At 43.1% G+C, this 24,311-nt stretch overlaps 1 protein-coding gene across 1 annotated transcript in view; it reads left to right on the forward strand.

Moving 5' to 3' along the window:
- The window catches only part of tmem163b (transmembrane protein 163b), a 71,962-nt gene that overhangs the window by 892 nt on the left and 46,759 nt on the right, over nucleotides 1-24,311 (forward strand). The window contains exon 2 of the mRNA XM_072671117.1: nucleotides 398-517. Coding sequence (XP_072527218.1) covers nucleotides 398-517 — 120 coding nt within the window. The remainder of the gene's footprint in view (nucleotides 1-397; nucleotides 518-24,311) is intronic.

The raw sequence follows: 24,311 nt of genomic DNA on the forward strand, positions 1-24,311 counted from the left end.
GTGACCAAGAGCTTTTTAGATGGTCTATAAACATCAATAAACTCCAAATGTATGTGTAATTATCAAAAAATGTGGAATTTTGGTGTTTCAAAAATGGTCCAGAAAAGAGGGAATTTCTTCAATTATGACATCTTCATACACCCCTCATTAATACAATTCATTAGATAGTGTAAAATATGCAAAACGCAGCAATTTTAATAATTGCTGCCCCATTTAAGGTAGAACAAACAATTTAAGTAAAAAGCCAACATTAGCTCGCTATACCTGTAGGTCTGTATGTGACTTTTTAAAGGGGGACTCAATTGTTCCAGAATCCACCACAGACCCTTGAGCTGATGCTTGATCCTTGTGCTGTCCTGTTTGAATGAGTGATACATTGATTTGGTTTGATCGACAGACCTTCTAGAGAGCAGCCTGCGTCTGAAACCCCATGAGGCGCAGAATTACCGGAAGAAGGCCTTGTGGGTGTCGTGGGTGTCCATCGTGGTGACGCTGATCCTCGCCGTAGCTGCATTCAGTAAGTAACCTCTCCATCACTCTTTGCCACCACTCGCTCGTCATCCTCACACTTGCGAAACAGCAGCCCGCCCTTCTGGCTGAAACTGATTTGCTGTGGGTGACCATGAAAGATGAGCTGTCATTTTCCCTGCAGTGTTTTAGACAGTAACAGCTCTATTGTTTTAGGTAGAAAACTGAGCGTGCTGTGGCATTTATCAGATACTGTGTTTTGGGTTTTTATGTATATATAGAACCATTTCTTTTCACATTAGAACAGATGCAGGCAATACAGGTATATATAAATACAGTAAAGAATAACAAGAATTGATCATTTTGAACAAAGTAGTTAATGTCTTATGAGCTAGTCTACCTAATTTTACAGCAGGTATTAGCAAACATTGATTTGCCAAGCCAGGTGTTGGATGGTAATTGTATTTATTCTATTTATTAGTAAATAAACTCACAGGTGCACTACTTTGCAATGCTAAATATACACATAGTATAATGCAGTAGTTGTGCCACAATAAAAAAAAAGTGCATTAAAAAGTATGAATGCAATGATTGCTATAGTTTGCATCAATGCTGATGTACATTATGAGATCATTTTGTGAACTAACATCCAGAAAGCTACTTGTTACTATGTAGTTACTATACCTATTGCCTCCAGGACCTTACGAAAAAGCTTTATCACTTCTTGAACCTGCAAATTACATGCATGTCATTTTGTGTTAGTAATTTTTGGTTAATTGTTATTGCATAGAATCATAATGTGTCAGTATTCATTTATAACATTTATATTCATGGCATTTTATGGCATTGACGTATATTAGAATAATGTTACAAAGGCAGGATAATCATGTGTTTGGAGTCTTGCCTGGTCGAGCAAAAGGTGGGAAAGGTGATGTTGTTACCCACTACACTAAAGACTGTTTGCATCTTTAGAACTTCAACACATAAAGTAAAACCTATGCTCATGCTTGTTGCAAGCTTAGAGAATGATCTAGTATTGGCTTCAGAGGTCCATGTTTCAGATAGAGCTGCCAGCAAATGTTCCAAATGTTCACCTCACAAACATGCCTTTTTTTAACCTGAACTGACTCCCTTCTATTCACCATCAACACAGAGACGTGAGTGAACATCATGCGGGACGTCTTTAGGGTTATTTATTGAGATTTATAGAGAACTAAAGAGAACTATGGATGGCATGCTGGTATTGATGACTGTGGGATATGTGCCGAAAAAGCTGTGTTAGGTCTAGTCCTAAACAGCACAGACTGACACTGTGGGATGTCATGTTGTCAGCTGTGTCATTCTTCCGGTGGGGTAGCAGAGCGTGCGAGTAGTGTGAGCATGATAAGCAACTTTTAGATTCTCATCTTATGTGAAGTGCTTCCTTTCATAAGAGCTCATTTTATAAGCTCAGCAGAATGAAAAAGGTTGTATCGTGCCAGAACCAAGAAGAACAATCAGCCCAAACTGATGGTCTACCTCAGCCATAATTTCCATTATTAGGCTCATATAATGGAAAAATGATCATGGAAATGCATCCAGTGCATTTACATATACAAAAAATGTATATGTATGGTACCCAAACTCCCTGGCCCCTGCCTTCTATTAATACACAACATGGGAAAATATGTGAAATTCACAGGTTCCGGTGCCTTGTAACTGTCACTTGCTTAGCTATATGAGCATATGTTATCAGCTCCAGTTGCTTCTGCTGTCTGTTGTTCAGAAACTAAAGAACTGCACTGCATTTGATATTAAATGACAGGAAATTGTAGCAAACTCTTAAAAATATGGGCCTGGTGAAGTAAGCTGAGTAAGGAGGGTTATAGACCAGCTGAAGTTGAATGAACATGAGCATGAACATGAATATGTATGGAAATATGAGACTTTCAGTGATTTGTCAATGATGAAGAATGTCTCTCATTTCTAAACAATGGCAGAATCCAAGATCACCAGTTCAAACAATTACATGTATCAAGGGAGGTGAAGCCACTCTGCCAAGACCTGGAAGAAGGCCAAAACTGTCTCCACCCTGAGACGAAATTGATTTGGATGCTCAAGAACCTCCAAGGACCTTAAGAACACTGTGCCAACAATACTGTTAAGCATAGTGGTGGTAGCATCGGCTCTGATGCATAGGCCAGCAGACGTCTGTGCCGACTAGCATTGTACTGAAGCGATGTAGGGAGAAAGTGCCATCTACCCACTCTGGAGAGTGCAAGGCCGATGGCTGATGGCTAGCAGCATCACCTGGATTCGAACCAGCGATCCTCTGGTCATAGTGACAGCACCTTATTCCACTGGCCCACAAGAAATTATTTAAAAGATCAGCTTTAGGAGGGTAGCTATGAGAACTAAATGCGCTGGCCTTCAAGCCAAAGAAAAGAGCTTTTTTTTCCTAAAGAGAACCATTTTTCTTCTCCAGCACAAATGCCTTTGTAGGTTTCACAACCATAGCTTATGCAATAAACTTTTGACAGTAAGGCCTGAAAATCAATTTGCTGGTACCTTGCCTGTAGTGCAGATGTGTCTTTTTGAATTCTCCTCTAATCCAGGCACAGTAAAACTGATTTCGGGTAACCTTTGACTGAGGTAAAAATGACCCAACCTTGATATGTGGAATAATCTTCTTTACATTTTCCCGAAGGGCTGCCCTGTTCTATTTTCAGCATCTTTTTTCTCCTTGCTTTCCGTTTCCCTGCTGCCTTTTTTTACAAACGGCTGGGGAGAAATTCTGCTCTGCCAAGCTTCTCCTTGAAACACCCGTTCACTCCAGTCTCCTAACCCCTAATGACACATCACCCAGCTGAAGCGTGACATTATTTACCAAAACCTTGCAGTTAACAGTGTGCAAAAGAACGAGCCCTTAGGGTCTCGATGTTTGAGATTTTTTTTGGTGAAACAGGTTGCCTTGCATGTTGTGTTTTAAGGGGTTAAGGGGTGTGACCGAGTCTGGTGGACTCCCGTGAGCGCTTCGTGGAGTGTGTTTTTTTCTGAGACAGAGAAAGATTGTTGTTACCTTGAGCCGTGTCCCGATGGGAGCCCTTGTGACTCATCTCTCACTTCTCTGTCTGTAAGCTCGTTGAGTCGGGTTGGGGCTCGGAGAGTTGCGTTGCCAGGCTATGAAAATGTTGTCACATAGCAACACCGTTGAGCAAGTGATGGTTGTCAATTTTGTATTATTTCTTTTCTAATCTGACTTAGCGGTGTAATGGTACACAGAAGACGAAGCTCGGTTCACACCACAGTTTAAACGTCATGGTTTAGTGTAACAAAAAAAAAAAAGCAGCAAAAACCTCAAATGCATATAGCCCCCCTGGACCTCCACCAAAAACATGCATTTTACAGCCCCCCTGGACCCCAACCTGCACAGCATGTAGCGCGCTAAGCAGTAAACATTTGGAACAGCAGTAACCACTGTTGATATGAACACATTACAGATCTGCAGCTTTGTTGAGAATTGAAGGAACTGCTTGCCAGCCCTCCACAACCTTAGTTCACAGGTAGGCTGACTGAACTACCTAGCTAGCTGACTAAAGCCCTATTCAGGTGGGATTAGTTTTACAAGGGGAGTACTGGACTAATGTATTTTTACTGCAGGACGTCTGTAAAATGTATGACTGATTCACACAGGATTAGAAATCTCAGTGTCGTGGCTACTCAATTTACGTCCTGTGACCACTGATAAAATATTAGAGGATGATAACCAAGCCACTTCTAAGCCAATTGTCCAAATAATGATATTTTAGGTTGAAAAAATGAACAGGCTACATGTTCAACACGCATGTAGGGTATTGGTCTTTGACAGTCACGTGTGTTGTCTGTGTGAAATATCACTGCTGTGCCGTGTTGGGGGTCCTGCTGCAGTGAAAGTAGTAAAAACAAGCTTACTTTTGTAATATGTGAGAGCCTCGAAAGCAATACAGCCGGAGAAGCAGAAGCAAAGTGAGAGAATACCATTACGGGACAATCTCAGCAAGGATGACAGGGACTCTAATTTGGATACACTGTGATATTTTAACAGCATCGATCCACAGCACCCGGCCGCTAAAAGTTGGAGCATTTACAGCATAAGTGCGTTAACCCGTGAACAGTTCGGAAGCTATAAATCCCTGAAGCCCAGAGATATTTAATGGGTGCAGGACTCCTATTTTACCAAAGAACTGCAATAACACTATCCTAACAACAAAGAAACTTAGCCTACGTTGCCTGCTTAGCCTAGCAGCTTTGATTTGCAATAAATTGCCCTCCCATTAAAGCAAGATATTACAAATATATTACAAATGTCATCATCATGAGAACACTACGTCTGATACTACTAAGGTAAAGCAGAAAGTGCACTGTAGGGCATTTTACAGTCTTAACAAGACCACATTAACCCATTTCTGCTGCCCTGCATGGGTGTCTGTTATTAGCGTGGCTAATCCAGAACATTGCATGGATATAAGGTTAACGTTAGCTACTTTTGAAAGGAAAAGCAGCACAATGACCATTTGACAGTGGCTACACTACATAAAACCATCACCCTGCTAATGAAGTCCTTTGGATTTGAGTACTGTATGTTGTACAACATCGCAGGCTTGAACGGCCGAGGTATCTGGGCCATGCATACCGAAACTAAATACCTCCTCGAGCGCCTCCATACTTGAACAAAGCCACGAAAACCTTTATGTTTTCACAGGAAATGACATAACATTTGCCCACATGTCAATTTGGACAGGGTAAATATAACCTGAGGTTATTTTAAGGCTTGTATTACAGAAGGTAAAAGGTGCCGGAATCTTTACTGATGATTAATTAATAGCTTAAGTCCTAATTGGACAAGATTAGTTTTGCATAGGGAGGGGCCACAGGCTCTAAACTCTCAGCTCCATACTTTTGCACTTTAACCTGCGCTTCCTCGCTCCAATATTTAAGGACAGGGGCATCATTACACCCAATTTACTGGAACACGTGCTCCAGTAAAATGTTGCTGTACCCTACTAAAATCACGGTGGTAAACATTTTACTACAGGACATGCCATGCAAATTCACTACAGGCACTACGTTTCCCACAATGCCCCCGCGTCTTTCCAGTTATTTCAGTCAAAGTCAGTTTATGGACATTTGTAATTATTTCAAAGAAATGAATAATGTTAGGCAGGCAGAGGGACACAGCTGTACCCCTCTAAATATTGTGTGTGCCCTGGTACGAGGAGTAGTCTAGGTGTTTAAGTATCTTCTTTGCTTTGCTTTACAGCTCACTTCTCCCAGTTGTTGTCAGTATGCTTTGTCATTGGGGCAGCAGCTTTTGCATAATTGGCTGATAGCTACAGACCGAGGAGACAGTGGGCCACTAATGCGTAGGTATGCTCAGTCCTCAGTCTTTGGCTGGTACACTGTGCTATTTGTTGGGTGGTCTCCATTTATTTGAATGAGACTATGACAGTGCAGCAGTCATGCCGGGCGAATACGTTTTCGTTTTCCTCCTTCTAGTTCTCTCAGCGGCCCACATACACACGCAGTAATGTCAAATATTTGGACAGTAACTGTCATCTGAACCTTTTGTACTGTGCTCTGCCATCTTCCACAGGGTGGGACTAACATGCCCACGCAGCCCGACCAACTATGAACACAAAGAACGCAGAACAACACACACAGAGGGTTTATGGCTTCAGTCTCCTCTCAGGGCGCCTTCACTCCACTACGGCTAACGCGTAATCTGTAGAATCTACCCTTTGCATCGTACCACAGGATCTTACGTGACTCACATCCGGAGTAACGAGGCTATGAAGACAAGTCAAGAGACCCCTCTTTTGCCTCTTGCAGTAACTGGTGGAGTTGTGTGTCTCATCTGTACTTGCTGGATTTGTGCAGTGGTATGTTTTTTTACAGGAGATATGAAGAATATCTAAAATCAGTCGTCAAATAGATTTGGGTTCAAGGGAAAACTGTACATTTAATTGAATTGTTTGCTGACCTAAGCTTTCAGATGATGAGCCTACTTCTGTAGGCACGCGTGGGGGCTTGATTAATGAGTGAGCAAACCGAGAGACCAATTTGGAAAACAGCTGTCAGGAATTCTTTAGCAGAAGGATCTCAAACTGTGGTCCTTGGGGGCTGGAGTCCAGCACAGTGTGGTGTTTTCTCTGGCATAACAAACCTGCTTTAACTCATTAGCTCATTAACAAGCCCTCCAGGAGTTCAATCAGGTGTGCTAGACCTAGAAGATCACCGAACAGCAGGTGTGGAGCTTGTAAGGAGCTTGCTTTAGCAGTTTCTGAGAGAGGACCGGGGCCTAATGTAAAGGCCTTCGTAAGTAGAACACTGATTTACTGTGCAGTGTCAGCGGATGAGGCCGCAGCACTGCCGAGCATGAATTAGACAGCACGGCTCTCTTCTGCGGTCCCGTTCTGCTCGGAAAGGAAACTGCTCAACGGGCCGTTGACTCGTTTTGTCCCGTTCCCGCTGGAACACACTCACTTCAGTCAGACTGAGTGGCAAAGCACTGTGCATCACGCCTGCGTTTGTAGGGAAACTGCCAAACCGGGAATGAAACAAGCGATTATCTGCTCAGGGTAAAGGCAGTTGGACTCGATAGCGATCCATCCAAATTACCAGAGAACCAGTGGTCCAGGGACAGCGCCGCGTAGCCAGGGACGACCAGCTAACTCAGGCTCAAATCACACCTGTTTAGAGGGTAACAGCCACTACTCCCCCTACAGTTTCTGAGACATCGGCATCGTTCCAGCTCTGATACGTCAGCCCTTACCTGGAACAGCGTGCTTATATACAGCTCTTGGATGGATGCAATAGTATTCGTTTGCCAAATGTTTTTAAACTCCAACATTTATACAAAAACATTATGCAACCGACATAGCAACACCTTAGCAACACCTTAGCAACCAACCCATTAGCATAGTTATCAGCATGTTATCAGCCCCCAACAACACCTAAGCAAGCAACAGCTTTACTATAGCAACACATTAACATCCACTTAGCAACATCTTAGCAACCAACACCTTAGCAACCATCTAGCAACACCCTAACAGCCATCTAGCAACATCTTGTCATCCAACAGCTATACCATAGCAACCATCTAGCAACACCTTAGCAACCATCTAGCAACATCTTGTCAACCAACCAGCTATACCATAGCAACATCTTGGCAACCATCCAGCAACAACTTTTAACCCCCAAAATTCTGACTTCTCTATAGGTAAATTTTTTTTGGCAAATGCTTTTAAACTCCAACATTTATATAAAAGCATTATGCATCAGAAATACCTTTGTGAACACCATAAGCAACACCTTAACAACCACCTAGCAGTCACTTAGCTGCACCTTAGCAACCAACCCATTAGCATAGTGCCCTCCTAGCCACCAACAACACCTTAACAAACAACACCTATACTATAGCAACACATTAACAACCACTTAGCAATACCTTAGCAACCAACATGTATACCATAGGAACACCTTAGCAACCATCTAGCAACATCTTGTCAACCTACAGCTATTCCATAACAACACCTATACTATAGCAACACATTAACAACCACTTAGCAATACCTTAGCAACCAATACCTATATCACAGCAACACTGCTGAGCCTTTTCCTTAGGAAAGGCACTTTTCTAGAAAACTTTTCAAATGGCTCGTGCAACACTTATTAGTGTTGATTTGCACCACTGACATCTCTCCCATCTTTGCTGGTGACTGTTTGATTAGTGCGTTATCTCAGCGTAACGTGCACATTTTGGTCTTGCCACACTTTTATTAAGATTGCAAGGATTGTTGCAATTTTGTTGGATTTCTTTGTTGGATTTTTGCCAGTTTTCTCCCCAATTCAAGGGCAAAAATGATCTCCACCGATTCTCATCCACTTGGCAAGGGCTCTCTCTGTCATGCAATCCTACCAACTCAAAAAAGCACATGCTTTCTCCACCGTGAATGTAATGTCATTGCACAGCTGAAAGCCTCTGGATGAGCTAAGTAATGCGGCCAACCTACCCATTGAGAGAGCATGAGGCCAGTTATGCTTTCTTGGACTCCCTGACACCACTAGATGTGCCTCACTACTGTCCTGGGCCACCAGTAATAGTCTGCCTCTGACTTCCTCTTATCTTCAGTCTGCCTTTTCAGCCTGGTGGGAAATGTGGTCACACTACAGAGGAGCTGCCTAAACCAGAAAAAAATGTTTTCTGCTTGTAACCTGTCCTACTTATGGTTGGTAGTTACTTAAAGCAGCTTTATGTAGCATTTCTAACTTAAAATAGCAGCTTCATTTTGATCATTTTGATGCTCCACAGACTATAGCAGATTTATCAGTGTCACTCCGGGCTCAGAACACCTGTGTTAAACTCTTTGATATGTACAGGCTTGCAATTTGTAATACAAGTATCACCTCAATCACCTTATCTTTACCCTAGTATAGTCATTTAGGCTAACCAAATGTCCTACCCTTACTTCTGATGGGAATATTTACTGATATGGTCAGAATATCCAATCAAGTTCCTTTTAATTTAGGCAGCTGTACTTATAAATAAACACCTTTGTAGCATGTTTTGACAAGGCAGCACAACTGCACTATGGAACTTTGGTGAAGCAAGCAGGACAACACAGAGCTGTTTTTGCATCCGCGTAATTTAAAATAAACCTGCTGTCGGCTAATTATTAAATTATAGGAGAGGAGAGGTTGTTAACCAGCGGTTAGAGACGGTAAAGATCGAACTTATTGCTTATTTCCAGCTTATTACACACACAGTATTATTCAGTAACTAAAGGGAGTTTTATGCAAACTAGTGGGGCTATTCTCTGGTAATATAAGTGTGTAATAACTGTTTCGGTCTACCAGTGGTCCATAGGCTGTTAAAGGGGTTAATGTGTGTAGTTAGAGTAAAAAAGCAACCGTTAGAACTGTAGAACTGTTAACTTCTAACAGTTAGAACTGCAGTACTTTATTATATACATGATGAAATTATTATTATTTAATAATAATAATAATAATAATAATGTAGTCCTGCCACAAAAACGATCTGCAAAGCTAAATGTAAGATCCAGTCATGAAAAAAAAAACTCACCCTAATATCATCAGCTCAAGTGTTCTGACAGTCCTCTGTCAGCTGACACCACTGAACAAATCTCTGCTCCTCTTCTCCACCGCCTGATATTGATGAGTACTGATTGGGCCCCTTTGTGCAGAATCTTAAGCCTGCTATATGCGAGAGAGTGAGTGACCAAGCCTGGTCCATGAGGTGCTTCGGATCATTGTCATGATGCATAACCCAACTGTGCGTAATCACCTAAACTTGACTAGTGGACATTCTTCTTTAGGATTTTCTGACAGAGAGCAAAATTCATGGTTCCATCAATTATGTCAAGTCGTCCACATCCTGCAGAAGCAAAGCACCCCCAGACCATCACACTACCACCCCTGTGCATGACTGTTTGTATGATGTTCTTATGGTGGAATGCGGTGTTATCTTCATGCCAGATACACACACTTTTGGAAGTGTTATCCCGAAGGTCTTGGGGGTAACTAGATGTGTTTTTATGGCAATTGCACAACAAGCCTTAGTGTTCTTTTTGGTCAGCAGTGGTTTGCATGTTGCAGTGTTGACCTTAACTGAGGGAAGTGAGGCCTGCAGTTCTTTTAGATGCTTGTCTGGGTTCCTTTGTAAGCTCCTTGACGAGTCATCAATGTGCTCTTGGTGACATAATGATAGGCTGGCCACTGCTGGGAAGGTGTACCACTGTTCCATGTTTTCTCCATTTGTGGATAATGGCTCTCACTGTGCTTCACCGGAGTCCCAGAGCCTTATGCCTTAAAGCCATCATGTGCTACTTTTAAGATCTTCTAACCTGCTAGACAGGGCGTATTTAAACAATTATTTTTTTCCCATGGATGATAAATGTTATGGATAAATATTTATCTTCTATAGACTTATTTGAACAGGATTAGTTTTACATGGGGAGGTGGAGTAATGCAGTTTTACTTTAGGACATCTGTAAGGGAGTGGCTGCTCAATGCTGTTGTCACCTCCAAACCTACATTGTTAAAAGTTTAAGATCCTTTAGGAACTTGGAGGAACCTCTTAGGGTGCTTTGAGGAACCATTAAGGAACCCTTTACCTCTAAAAACCTTTTCTTGAAGGTTCCTCATAGCACCTTCAGAGGTTCCTCCACAGTTTCAAATTGAAGAACCTCTAAATGTTCCTCAAGGAACTTTTACTATTAAGAGTGTAGATTTGAAGGTGACAGCGAGTTACCTAAGCTGCTAGAAGTACTGTGCATATGTGGAGTCTTTTGTGGCAGTAATGGCTCAGCAGTTAGAGCACCAGGCTGTTGATGACAGGGTTTTGAGTTTTGTGGTTGCTGGTTCGATACCCGGGCTTGATAAGTTGCCACTGTTGGGCCCTTGAGCAAGGCCCTTAACCCTCTCTGAGTAAATTGTGGCATTTAACTCATAATTGATTGGTATTATGGGGCCAAAGTGTGCCACGAAAACATTCCCCACACCCTTACACCACCGCCACCAGCATTGACTGTTGATACAAGGCAGGTTGGGTCTGACCCTACCATCCGTATGCATCAGCATAAACTAAGAGTCATCAGACCAGGCTGCGTTTCTCCAGCAATCTTCAACTGTCCAGTTTTGGTGAGACCGTGCCTCAGCTTTCTGTGCATGGCTGACAGAAGTGGGACCCAACCTGGCCTTCTGCAGTTGTAGCCAACCTGCCTACTTTTCTGCTGACCACAGTAGTTTTTGTTATTGCACCATTCTGAGGAACTATATTTAGGTACATGCAGAGTGCACACATGCATACACACTTTTACATGCTGTTATCTTGCAATCAGGACTTCAGCACAAGTAACTTCCTTTGTGTGTTCGTGTTTCTTCTTACACTTACACACACAAACCTTCTGCTTCTGCAGTAGTTAAGTGCTAACACACACCACAGATGATGATGATGGGCAAATAGAAAATGGTTAAAGTAAGGAGGTGAGCAAACAGAAATACTGCACTATTCTATGTACACATACGCACACACACACACATCGTGCATTAGTATGTTGATGCGCATCCTGCTAGGCTATTGGCATTCACCCAGAACTAATACACCCCAGAATCCTTTCGTCACCTGTTTGCAGTTGTATAATGCTATGATATTCTGAATAAAGTCTGTTGCCGTCGTCAGATGCACTGGCATTGATCATGGTGTGTTTAAAAAAAAAAACCAAACAGATCAGTCCATCTGCCATTATATGAGCTTACATGAGCCACATGGCATGTAGTAATGTTCATAAGCAGATCTGTCCCTGTTGGAGCATGCACCACATTCTCCAGACGACCGTATTACTTGCTGATACTTACTGAAGCCATTCCAAAATCACTATTTTTTTCTCCTGAGGCATTCAGAGGTGGACTTGCTTGTGTACTTTTTGGTCATTGTCCTGCTGCATAACCCAGCTGTACTTGAGCTCTACGTCATGATGTAACGAGCGGACATTGTTCTTCAGGATTTTTGTATTTTTTGAGCAGAATTCGTGCATTAGTCTTGGGGGTCATCAAAATGTTTCGCATTTTCTGATCACCAGCTTTCAAATTTGAATGATTCAACACATTAAAGGCATTTCCGATTATCAGCTTCTTAAAAAGTCTTAATGGAAGTAAACAGCTCCCAGCAAAACATGTCAGGACAGTTGATGCAGTTAAATTATGTTAAGAGTAAATAGACTTTGCCTTTCCAGAGTACAGTAAATACTGAGCGCTTCATTTGGGAGTCTATAGTAATACTGGCTATGGCATCTTATTGCTCTGCAAACAGCTTCGGTTCTTCATGACATGTTGCACAAATCCTGTTCTACCTCATCCCAAACGTGTTCTATTGAATTTTGGTCCAATGACTGGAAAGGCCACTGAAGAACAGTGAACTCATTGTCATGTTCATGAAACCTGTTGATGGCTTTAGACATGCAACATGGTACATCATCACGCTGGAAGTAGCTCTTAGAAGATTGTGGTAAATTGTGGTCAAGAATGCATGCAACAATACTCAGGTAGGCAGTGATATTCAAGTGATGATTGACTGGTTGTAGGAAGGGACTTTATCTGTAAACAGACACAATCTCCTGATTAGACAGTCTCCTTATTAGATGTCTCTGGGTCTCATACTTGAAGACTTCTCCTTTTTGCACTCAGCTCGTGTTTTTATGAGACTCCCATGCCTCACACTAATAGAACTCTGCTTTCCACTTACACACCAGAGTGATGGTGCTGCAGATGTGTTGTTGTGGTGCCTTCTGGCTCTGTAGTGCTTTTATTCACATTGTTCATGTGACAGCGCAGTTCTGCGTCCAGATTAAGAGAATTATTACTGTAAAAACAGCTGCAGTTAAATATATTCCACACTGTTATGGTTAAACTTTGGCTTTTAATCCTCTGTTCACGTACAACCTAAACTGTTCCAAGTTACAGCGAGAAACATACATGATGACGTCACCAACGAATCGGCTACTAAATTAGTTGCCAACTAATTTGGTCGTCCGATTAGGTCAGTCAGTTGCACCCCTACTTTACAGAGCCAAAAGAAAGCAGCAGGTATAGAACTACTCAAACCAGCCCGCCTGACACCAGCAATCAAATCCAAAATCACTCAGATCATATTTTATCCCCTATTCAGCTGGTTGGTGTGAACATTACCTGATTGTAAGTGCTGCACTGATGCCACACACTGATTAGATAATTGCATGGGTGAGTGGGTGCACAAGTGTTAATGAAGTGTTTGCTGAATGTATGTCATCAAGTATTGGCTAAATCTAAACATGTCTGATGCTGCTATTTCTTTCTACGCAATTATCTGAAGATCACCAATATGATTCCAGTATCATTAGACATCTCTAACGGAACCTACAACATGTCCTAGAAGATGTTTCCAGCATCTTGTAAAATTCTTTGAGGGCATTTTCACCCTAGCAATTTTTTTCGGACACGAGAGTGCTTGCTCTGAGAGTTTGTTACGTTTGGTGAAGCATAAATTTTGTTTTCATTCCTAGGAACGTCCCAGAGAACCGAATTCTAGTCCTACTAAAATAGGTGGTCTGGAGTTCACCTCAAGTGGTCTCTGATACAGTCTCTTACGAGTGTGGAAGCTATCCAATCCTGGCACTGTATGTGGGGCTGTGTCATTTATTGTCATGTGACATTTATTTTGTCATGTGACTGCTTAAACTAAAACCTTCTCCTATGAAAATGGTCCCTTGTTTGCAGGTGTTCCTGCCTGGTGAAATGCCACGATTCCAGAAAGCGCTGTTCTTCGCTGCTTGAGGGATTGTATCCAATAAAAATAAGGAAAATCAATAAACGGATGAACCTAGGGCCTACCATTTTGCTAAAATGTTTGTGGAAAAGTGGCGTTCAATATTTGCCCAGTTGATCCACGGTTTGTCTTTGGAATTATTTTGTAAGAAAAAAAAAACAGTGATAATAAGCCCCGCCCCCAAACGAGCCCAGAATCAACCCTGGGTGCGGACTTGTGTATTCGGGATATATATATAAATTGCTTAGTATTCCTTCAGAATACACTTACTGGCCACTTTATTAGAAACCCGCACTTTGCTCCACCCTTCTGAAGAACATTTAGTGTTCTAAGTGATGCTTAAGTTGTGTTGGACCTCTTCTAGCCCTTTAGCCACCATTAGTGGTGAGTTTTGGGTGGTGGACCCCTCTTGACCTAGCAGTGATACCAACATGTGTCAACACCCCAGCAACACTGCTGTGCCTCATACCCTTCCTGCTTTCTTCATGTACTATTTGGTCCACCACCTAAGTAATATCTGCTCTACAGCAGACTGTTGGCCGGAAACTGACCAGTGATGAAAGAGAATGACAGCAGATGGGCTACAGTCTGTAACTATCTATAAGGCAGGTGGAGCTCATAAAGCAAGCAGTGAAAGTACAGGCTAGGTGTTTCTAATAAAGTGGACAGAGCACGTACGTCAAGGCTATTTTCTGGCGCGAATGCATGCTTAGAGGGCACTCGACCAACGCAGTCGATAGCGTGAAGTGCACTCAAAGAGTACAATTACAGGGACTGGAAAGCATCTGGAGAGAGAGCGAGAGAGCAGTGATCTGATCAGCTCCTCTGTTCTCATGTCGCGTAATGAGATTAGCATATGAAACGCACAAACCTGTCCTGGATCATTGCTCTTGAGAAGTGTGACCTGGTTCTCGTAAGGTTTGCCAGGTTCTGCATGCAACTGTGAGTGTGTGTGAGTGTGTGTGAGTGTGTTTGTGTGAATGAGGAAGGGAGATAAGAATAAAGAGAGAGAGAAAGATAGGTAGAGAAGGATCGAAGAGGAGTGATGGTGTAAATGTGTGCCAGACCAAACCCCCCAGACACCTCGCAGCTTCCGAAAGAGCCAATTAACACTCTCTCAGTGACGGCACGTCTGCTTTCTTTCATTCTTAAACACACACACACATACACACACTTGCGCACACGCGCACAAGCCTATGTAATTGAATGTGTTTTTGTAGGAATAGCTGAACTTTGTTCCCGCTCAGATGGATAAAATATTCATTGTCCCAGATTTCACATCACGCCCCACTCGCACTGAGATTTCAGCACCAGAGCAGCGGAGAAACCCATGCATCATCTAGCTGCAGAGGTGTACAGTTCTGGGTCTGTGCAGTCCGGGTACACACTGAAGTGTACAAAAGCTTGTCTGAGTGATATAGCTTAGCGAAAGTGATGCGAATTAGCAACCCAGAAGGTTGCTGGTTCAAATCCCAGAACTGACTTCTGTGTTCCTGGTGGGGTATTAACTCTTTGTCCTGGGCAAAGCGCTTAAGACCCACTGCCCCGGGCAGTGCTGCTCTGTTGGTGACACTGCACCACTCCCAGGCATAGACATAGAGACATAGAGGCGGCAAAATGTGTGTTAAAAAACTGAAGTTGTGCTTGTGTTTGTGCCCGTTTTCTAAAAGCTTGCGGATACTGATACAGCGGAGCAGTCCCACCGGAAACCGTGGGGGCAGTGTGGCCAATGGGTGTTGCTATGTGGTCCACGTACGTGCATGCTCAGAACAAATCAGACAGGGGATGTGAATCGGGTAATGGCAACGACCACTGCAATGTTCCAACTCAGGGTGGAACCTTTTACACCGTTTACAGCCGTACATCACCACAACCTCCACCACTGTTGCCATGATAGTCTCGTCTCATGTTGCACCAGTGCCGTCTCAACTGGAAGAACACTTCAGTCATTAGACGAAGGCCTCAAGCGGCCTCAAGCAAGCCGTATACAGGTGTTAGACTGGGTACCACATGTTGTTGTGCTGTACCTTCCACCATATTCTACCCATTTCTAAATCCAATAGAGGAATTCATTTCTGTGGCAGTGCAAAGTGTGTGAACACACACCCCACGAGGCTGTGGTTCTACTCCTGGCAGTGGAAGAGACGTGGTGACATCCATGCAGATGAAGGCCAGGAATAGATCCCCCATGCCTGCCATTTCCCCCCTGCTGCTTGGCCAGGGAGAACACCGCAGCTGATGTGGATGAGCTCCTCCGGCCTGACCAGGATCAGAGGCGGGATGCAGAGTGATCCGTTTCACTGCATTTTGTAATACATACATTGCTTTTGTTAAGTTTTTGTGTCTGTGCTTTTCCAAAATGGGGGTTGTTGGTGAACCAGTCTAACACCTGTATACGTCTCACTTGAGGTCTCTAAAGGGAGCATAAATGAGCCTTTAGGCAATAAGTGAACAGTCAGCTCTTGAAGTTGACAGTGACAGGTGGAAGCACAGGTATCCAGAGCTGTACCATAGTCAGACAGTTCAGGTACTGATGCTGAAAAAAAAACAGATACAAAGGGAGATATATTGAGATGCAAGTGGAAAGCAAAGTGCCTGTGTGTGTGTGTGTGTATGCGTGTGCAGCACGCTGACAGCAGCAGCAGGCCTGGAATGTAAATATCACAGCTTTGCATATGAGAGAGAGAGAGAGAGAGAGAGAGAGAGAGAGAGAGAGAGAGAGAGAGAATATAGAGGTTGAGAGAGGCAGGAGAAAGAGAGAGAACAAGGAGAAGAGAGAGCAGGGGAGAGAAAGAGAGATGGACAGTAAGGAAAAAGGAGCTCAAGGGAGAGAGGGAAATATAGAAAGAGAGAAAAAAATAGAAAGAGACATAGAAATAGATAGAAGGAGATAGAGAGATAGAAGAAGAGAGGGATAAAGAGATAGAAGGATAAAAGAGATAGAAGAAGAGAGGGATAAAGAGATAGAAGGAGAGAGAGATAAAAGAGATAGAAGGAGAGAGGGATAAAGAGATAGAAGGAGAGAGGGATAAAGAGATAGAAGGATAAAAGAGATAGAAGAAGAGAGGGATAAAGATATAGAAGAAGAGAGGGATAAAGAGATAGAAGAAGAGAGGGATAAAGAGATAGAAGAAGAGAGGGATAAAAGAGATAGAAGAAGAGAGGGATAAAGAGATAGAAGGAGAGAGGGATAAAGAGATAGAAGAAGAGAGGGATAAAGAGATAGAAGGAGAGAGGGATAAAGAGATAGAAGAAGAGAGAGATAAAAGAGATAGAAGAAGAGAAGGATAAAGAGATAGAAGAAGAGAGGGATAAAGAGATAGAAGGATAAAAGAGATAGAAGAAGAGAGGGATAAAGATATAGAAGAAGAGAGGGATAAAGAGATAGAAGAAGAGAGGGATAAAGAGATAGAAGAAGAGAGGGATAAAAGAGATAGAAGAAGAGAGGGATAAAGAGATAGAAGGAGAGAGGGATAAAGAGATAGAAGAAGAGAGGGATAAAGAGATAGAAGGAGAGAGGGATAAAGAGATAGAAGAAGAGAGAGATAAAAGAGATAGAAGAAGAGAAGGATAAAGAGATAGAAGAAGAGAGGGATAAAGAGATAGAAGAAGAGAGGGATAAAAGAGATAGAAGAAGAGAGGGATAAAAGAGATAGAAGAAGAGAGAGATAAAAGAGATAGAAGAAGAGAGGGATAAAGAGATAGAAGAAGAGAGGGATAAAGAGATAGAAGAAGAGAGGGATAAAAGAGATAGAAGAAGAGAGGGATAAAAGAGATAGAAGGAGAGAGGGATAAAGAGATAGAAGGAGAGAGGGATAAAAGAGATAGAAGATGAGAGGGATAAAGAGATAGAAGAAGAGAGGGATAAAGAGATAGAAGAAGAGAGGGATAAAAGAGATAGAAGAAGAGAGGGATAAAAGAGATAGAAGAAGAGAGGGATAAAGAGATAGAAGGAGAGAGGGATAAAGAGATAGAAGGAGAGAGGGATAAAGAGATAGAAGAAGAGAGAGATAAAAGAGATAGAAGAAGAGAAGGATAAAGAGATAGAAGAAGAGAGGGATAAAGAGATAGAAGAAGAGAGGGATAAAAGAGATAGAAGAAGAGAGGGATAAAAGAGATAGAAGAAGAGAGAGATAAAAGAGATAGAAGAAGAGAGGGATAAAGAGATAGAAGAAGAGAGGGATAAAGAGATAGAAGAAGAGAGGGATAAAAGAGATAGAAGAAGAGAGGGATAAAAGAGATAGAAGGAGAGAGGGATAAAGAGATAGAAGGAGAGAGGGATAAAGAGATAGAAGGAGAGAGGGATAAAGAGATAGAAGAAGAGAGAGATAAAAGAGATAGAAGAAGAGAGGGATAAAAGAGATAGAAGAAGACAGATAGATAGAAGAAGAGAGGGATAAAGAGATAGAAGGAGAGAGGGATAAAGAGATAGAAGAAGAGAGAGATAAAAGAGATAGAAGAAGAGAGGGATAAAAGAGATAGAAGAAGAGAGGGATAAAGAGATAGAAGGAGAGAGGGATAAAGAGATAGAAGGAGAGAGGGATAAAGAGATAGAAGAAGAGAGAGATAAAAGAGATAGAAGAAGAGAGGGATAAAAGAGATAGAAGAAGACAGATAGATAGAAGAAGAGAGGGATAAAGAGATAGAAGGAGAGAGGGATAAAGAGATAGAAGAAGAGAGAGATAAAAGAGATAGAAGAAGAGAGGGATAAAAGAGATAGAAGAAGAGAGGGATAAAGAGATAGAAGGAGAGAGGGATAAAGAGATAGAAGAAGAGAGAGATAAAAGAGATAGAAGAAGAGAGGGATAAAAGAGATAGAAGAAGACAGATAGATAGAAGAAGAGAGAGAAGGAGAAAGAAATAGGAGAGAAAGCGAGAGATAGAAAGAGGAAGAGAAGTGGAGAGAGAAAAGGGGCAAAAGAAGAAAAGTACGAGAGGAAGTGAAAGAATGAGGAATGAGAGAGGGAGAGGTCTTCAGGAAACAAAGATAGAAAAAGAGAGGGCGCGGGAGGGGGAAGAGAACGATGGAGAGACAGAAAGAAAGCTGAGAGATAGAGAAATGAGAGATAGAGACAAGAAGATGAAGAGGAGAAGAGAAAGGAGGGGTTAGAATAAGAGAGATAGCTCGAGAGACAGAGAGAGAGGAAGAGAGTAAGATGGAGAGAAGCAAAGACAGAGAGGTAGAGAGTGACAGAAAAAGAATGAGAGTGGACAAAACAGAGAAAGAGGGAAAGATAGACAGAGAGAGAGGAGTGAGAGAGAAGGTAAATTAAAGAGAGCGAGAGAGTGAAAGAGAGAGAGAGAGAGAGAGAGAGAGAGAGAGAGTGAAAGAGAGAGAGAGAGAGAGAGAGAGAGAGAGAGACTACTGCACTCTCATATTAATGCATTCAGCACCAGCCTTTAAAAGCCAGCGCGAACCCCCTGAGCCCGCAGTCTAAAAATAAGAGACGGAGAGATGGAAGACAGCAGAACGAGGGAAAGAGGGATGTTAGGAGAGATAGAGCGAGAGATATAGAGAGAGAGGGAAGGTGGGGTGGAGTTATGTGCTACCACTTTGCCCCTCACCACAGCGGTGGGGGGAGAGGATGGAAGACTTCAGAAGACTGGAGTCTGATCTGACACAGTGACTTAAAGGGACCAGCTTTCACTCTACAGTCCATAAAACTCGGTGGTCACTAAGCTGCAAAAAACGCCCATCAACCAACGAAGCACCGGTTAGCCACCAAAACATGGTTTAAGGTTCCACCTTAAATAGTCCAGCAATTATTTAAGGTGGAGTGTGCCAGTTAATGGCACCTAGAGGACGCTAGGACGCTTGGCTGGTTTACGCCCCCATGACGGCTCGCAGTAGCCTAGCACTGGTCACAGAGTCTTATCCTCCCAGCACAGTGTGTGGTTAGCTTGTTGAAGATATTGTAGCCGCTTGGCTGGGTTAGAATTTAGCTTAGCAACCTCATATTAGCGTTTAGCCACTTCCCCTGATGCAATCCCTTGGCTTTCCAGCGTCATGCTTCACAATGCGACCCCTCCGAGCCACAGTCCCATGGCTTCCACAACAACATTGTCCTTTCCTGCACCATGGGGAGGTCCCAATGGCTTCCATAAGCTTTTAGACATTTGATTTTAGACCCTTGCTTCTGCACCGTGCCACGGACCTAACTGACTTCTGCGTACCGTTCCACCCCTAGTAAATAGTGGGTGAGTACTGAAAGCGGAAGCTAAAGCCAGAGTTGGCGAGGGAGAGGAAAAGTTGAAAGTATGCTTTGCTCACTAGCTCCAGTCTCGGCAGACTCGTGTTATGTAATCATTGCTCAAAATAACATTAGCATATAGGCGCTCACAACAAAAAAAAAAAGAAAAGGAAAACAGTCCAAAGCTGAGCTGTGACCCACCTGCAGAACGGCTTTGGCTGAACAGCGAGCAAGGAAGAAAAGAAGTAGCGCTCGGCCATAATGAGATGAAAATGCATTCATCCGTGGCTCACACACCAAGGAACTGGACTAATTGGGGTGTTGTGGTGCGTTTTTTGGAGAGAAAACACACACACTAGCGCCTCGCAGTCTAAAACATGGGAAGGTTTGCCCTATTTTCTCAAAACTAACACCTACAGAGAGCTTCCGTAGAGATAGGCACAAACACACACTGATGTACACGCTCAAAGAGAACGGTGCATTATTGATGCCACACTTTTAGCCTCATGAGAAATACTGAACTGCGATCAAAACGTCTTGTTTTGGTTTTAATTAAAGGCTGTTCGGATGGATCTGGACCAGCTTCAGCATTTGGGTTGCCAAAAAAGCCCATTCATATCTAACTGTATTTGGACAAATTTCATGAGGCTCTTAAAATCCTGTATCTAGGACTTTCTTGATTCATCTTTAATGATGTAATATGAAAGGTATGGCAGATTGTCAGGAGCTTCTGATAATGTTCTGATAACTGAAAATATTTGGTCAGAAATGATGGTCAGAGCTCCAGTTGAGTTAAACAGTGCTTTACTGACTGATATGACAGCCAGATATTTTAGTGTCATTTTTTATATTAATTGGTTTAATAGTTTGTTGCTCCTCCAAGCACTAGGGATACTCTCCTCATGAGATACATGCAAAGCCAGCCACACCTCTTTTCATGCGGCATTGCTGAGAAGCTGACACGCTTGGAGGAAAGCCACCACACCGACTAACAGCATCATCTACCTACCTGGAGAGAGGGCATGGGCAGTTGTGCTCTCTCAGACTCCGACTGCTGATGGCGAAGCGGCATGGCTCGAGATTCGAACTTGCGACCCCCAGGACATAGTGGCAGCACATTAGACTGCTGGGCCACTCTCTGTAGCATATGCTGGCCGCTGCAGAAAGCCAGTAAAGGGACTGACATGGGTAAAGGAAGGTTGAAGACAAGTCCAGCTGCTGCATTCTGGATCAGTTGGAGGGACCTGATGGCAGGCATAGGAAGAACAGCCAGGAGTGAGTTGCAGTAGTCGAGTCTTGAGATAACAAGACCCTGAGCAAGGGTCTGGGTGGCGTCTCTAGAGAGAAATGGTCAAATTCCCATGCTCCACGTGAAGTTAGCGAAGTGAGTCGTGAAGGATAACTGGTCATTAACCGCTACACCACTGTTGTGCATTGTAGCAGCTCTCAGCCTTCGGTTTGGCAGATTGTCCAGTGTCATATCATTTTCGTGTTTTCATTAGTGTTCAAAGCCAGCTTTTTGGAATCTCTACAGTGCTCTTCTTTACTCTAGCCACTTATTTATAAACTAATAAATACTGAACAGCTATTTTTCAGCACATTTCAACCAGCCCGGCCTCAAGTATCCACCCAAAAGCCTTTCATTTTTAAAGTAAGTACGGTATGGACAAAAGTATTGGGACACCTGCTCATTTATTGTTTCTTCCCTCTTCAAGAGTTTGTCTTGCTTTTGTTGAAGTAACTCTACTGAATCTCTACTGTCCAGGGAAGAAGGCTTTCTACTAGATTTTGGCACATTGCTTTGAGGATTTCATTGCATTTAGCGCCAAGCGTGTTAGTGAGGTGAAGATGTTGGATGATCAACACCCCACCTCATCATCCCCAGCTCCCTAAATCATCCGAAAAGTCATCACAGTTTCACTGCTCCACAGTTCAATGATGGGCGGCTTTATACCCCTTTGGTCTGCGTCTGCGTTTGGTGCCCATAGGTTCATGTTTATCTCGACAGTGACTAGACAAGCTGTGTCAGCAATGGGTGCAGCTAAAAGTAGCTGAATGTATTCATAAGAAGGGGTGTCCATATATATTTGGACATAGAGTGTATCATCAGTAGGGGGCTTTCTAGTTTTTAAACTAGAAGATCTTTTTCTAGAGACTTCTTCTAGGCTTCTGCCTGGTCATATCACAGAATCAGTGCTTAGCAGTCTCCTCTGAGTGTGATGAAACTTTCACAGTGCAGCAATATCAAGAATGTGGTAAACTCCTTCCATATTAAGAGCAATGTGAAGAGACCTAGTTTGGGAATCGGTTACGATGACGTTGACTCAGAATCAATTGAGCGGGTCTCCTTATTCTTATTCAGCCGTCCCTATTCTCCAGTGCCAGTTGAAAGGAGTAATAAATGTAATGTAATGCTACAGCTCAATATAGTGATCCTTTTAATTACGGTACACTATAATGTGCAGTATGCGGTAATTAAAATCCTATAATTATCTGCTGTCACACAGTACTGAACAGCAAAGTGCTCTTCCTGTGCTTTCATAACTTCCTAAAGGGGAATAGAGCTTCCAATTAGTACGACGTCTAAAAGAAAAGCCGGAGAGCGTGATTCAAAGCTGTGTGTGTGTGTGTGTTTCTGCGGACTCTGGAGTAAGTGAAATGATCCAATATTCTATTGCTGGGTTTCCAAACACTATTCCCATTGTAACTTAATGAAGGATTTATTAATGAGCTGATAGGTTGAGTCAGACATGCTGAGAGCAGAGAAAACGCTCAAGGACCAGGAAAACACTGTGATATTGAATGATACACTCACTGAGCCACCTTCTTCCTCCACGCCCCTTAATTAGCTCCCCTAGGTGTACAGGTGTTCAGTTGTCATGGACAATTTGTCAGCCACCCTCTGCCCCATTCATCATCGGTCAGTTTCAGAGCACAGGACCACTGCTGACCAGATATGATTTGGGTGGGGGACCATTCTTAACACAGCAGTGACTCTGAGATTTTAGCATAGCAGCACAGTGGGTTTTAAAACATGTCAATGTCATTGTGTGGTTGAAAACCTACCACCCATTAAGACCCTTCAAAGACAGAAGTGGACCACTGATGAAGGAGTAGGACGAGGGGTTTAAACTAAAGAGACATTCGTAGCGTGCTTACAAAAGAATTACATATCATTAGTGGGATATGGCTAATACATGCTAGCAGAACAACCTGAGAAACTTTCTCTGACTGATAAAAGGCAACTGGGCCACTGAAATGAAGTAGATTTTTGCCAACTTAATTATTGATTTGTTACAAACGTCAGTTGTTTGCAATAAACCAATCAAACTAATAAGTCTCTATAGTACTTAGTGTAATGGCGTGCTAGGCCAGACGTGATGGGATGAACACTCGCAGAGATGGAGTCAAAGCAAGCAGGTTTATTAACACAATAGGGCAAACCAAAGGTGGCAAGTGAGGCAAAAAAGCAGCAAACCATGAACTGGGACTGGGGGTTGAGCTGGGGGACCAGCTACTGAGCAAGAACGGCTAGGCTGACCAAACCTGGAACTGCAGCGTGCTGCCATTAGCGTGGGTCGCCTAGCTCAGACGTGGGTTGCCAGTAAAGCAAGAGCGAGCCTCGATGAAGACTTGATTGGCTGGGTGACCTGCTCCTGAACGTGGACTTCGAGCTGAAACTGGCCTCAACACACTTCAATAGTACAGGGAACCTCTCGTGAAACCTCAAGGTCCCAAACGTTACAATTCTCGGCACCAAATGGCGCTGCCGAGGCTCCTAAAATACCCCCATTCTCAGTGAAACAGATGAACCCAATCAACATGAATCATGAACCGATTCACATGAAGAACCAAAACACATGAACTAAATGAGGTGGAAGTCCTTATTTGGGCCTGTGGGCGGCGGCCCGGGGGAGGGCGCAGTACCGAGGGGCTGACACTTTCTGCTGTTATGACAGCAGACACCAGCTTCTGGTAGCGGTCCTGTGAAATCTAAGCCCATTCCTCATGGCCAGTGGCTTCCAGTATCCCAGTATCAGCAAAAGGGTGTTCCACTAAGTACTAAGGGTACTTGGGTAGCTTGTAGCTGCTTTCAGATGGTCTGAGCTGGTCCTCCAGGTGAAAACATACCCTATAGCAATCTTGTTAAGCTCCTACCCAGCTTAGCTCTTGACTAGCATGCCGTATGTTTTTATTTGATGGACTAGCGGCCTGAACTCAATCAAGGCATACAGCGATCAGCCATAACATTATGGACTCCAAAAGACCTCTGAAGGTGTCCTGTGGTATCCGGCAGAAGTCCTGTAGGTTGC

The sequence above is a fragment of the Salminus brasiliensis genome, chromosome 25 (assembly GCF_030463535.1).
Source record: "Salminus brasiliensis chromosome 25, fSalBra1.hap2, whole genome shotgun sequence".
NCBI lineage: Eukaryota > Metazoa > Chordata > Actinopteri > Characiformes > Bryconidae > Salminus > Salminus brasiliensis.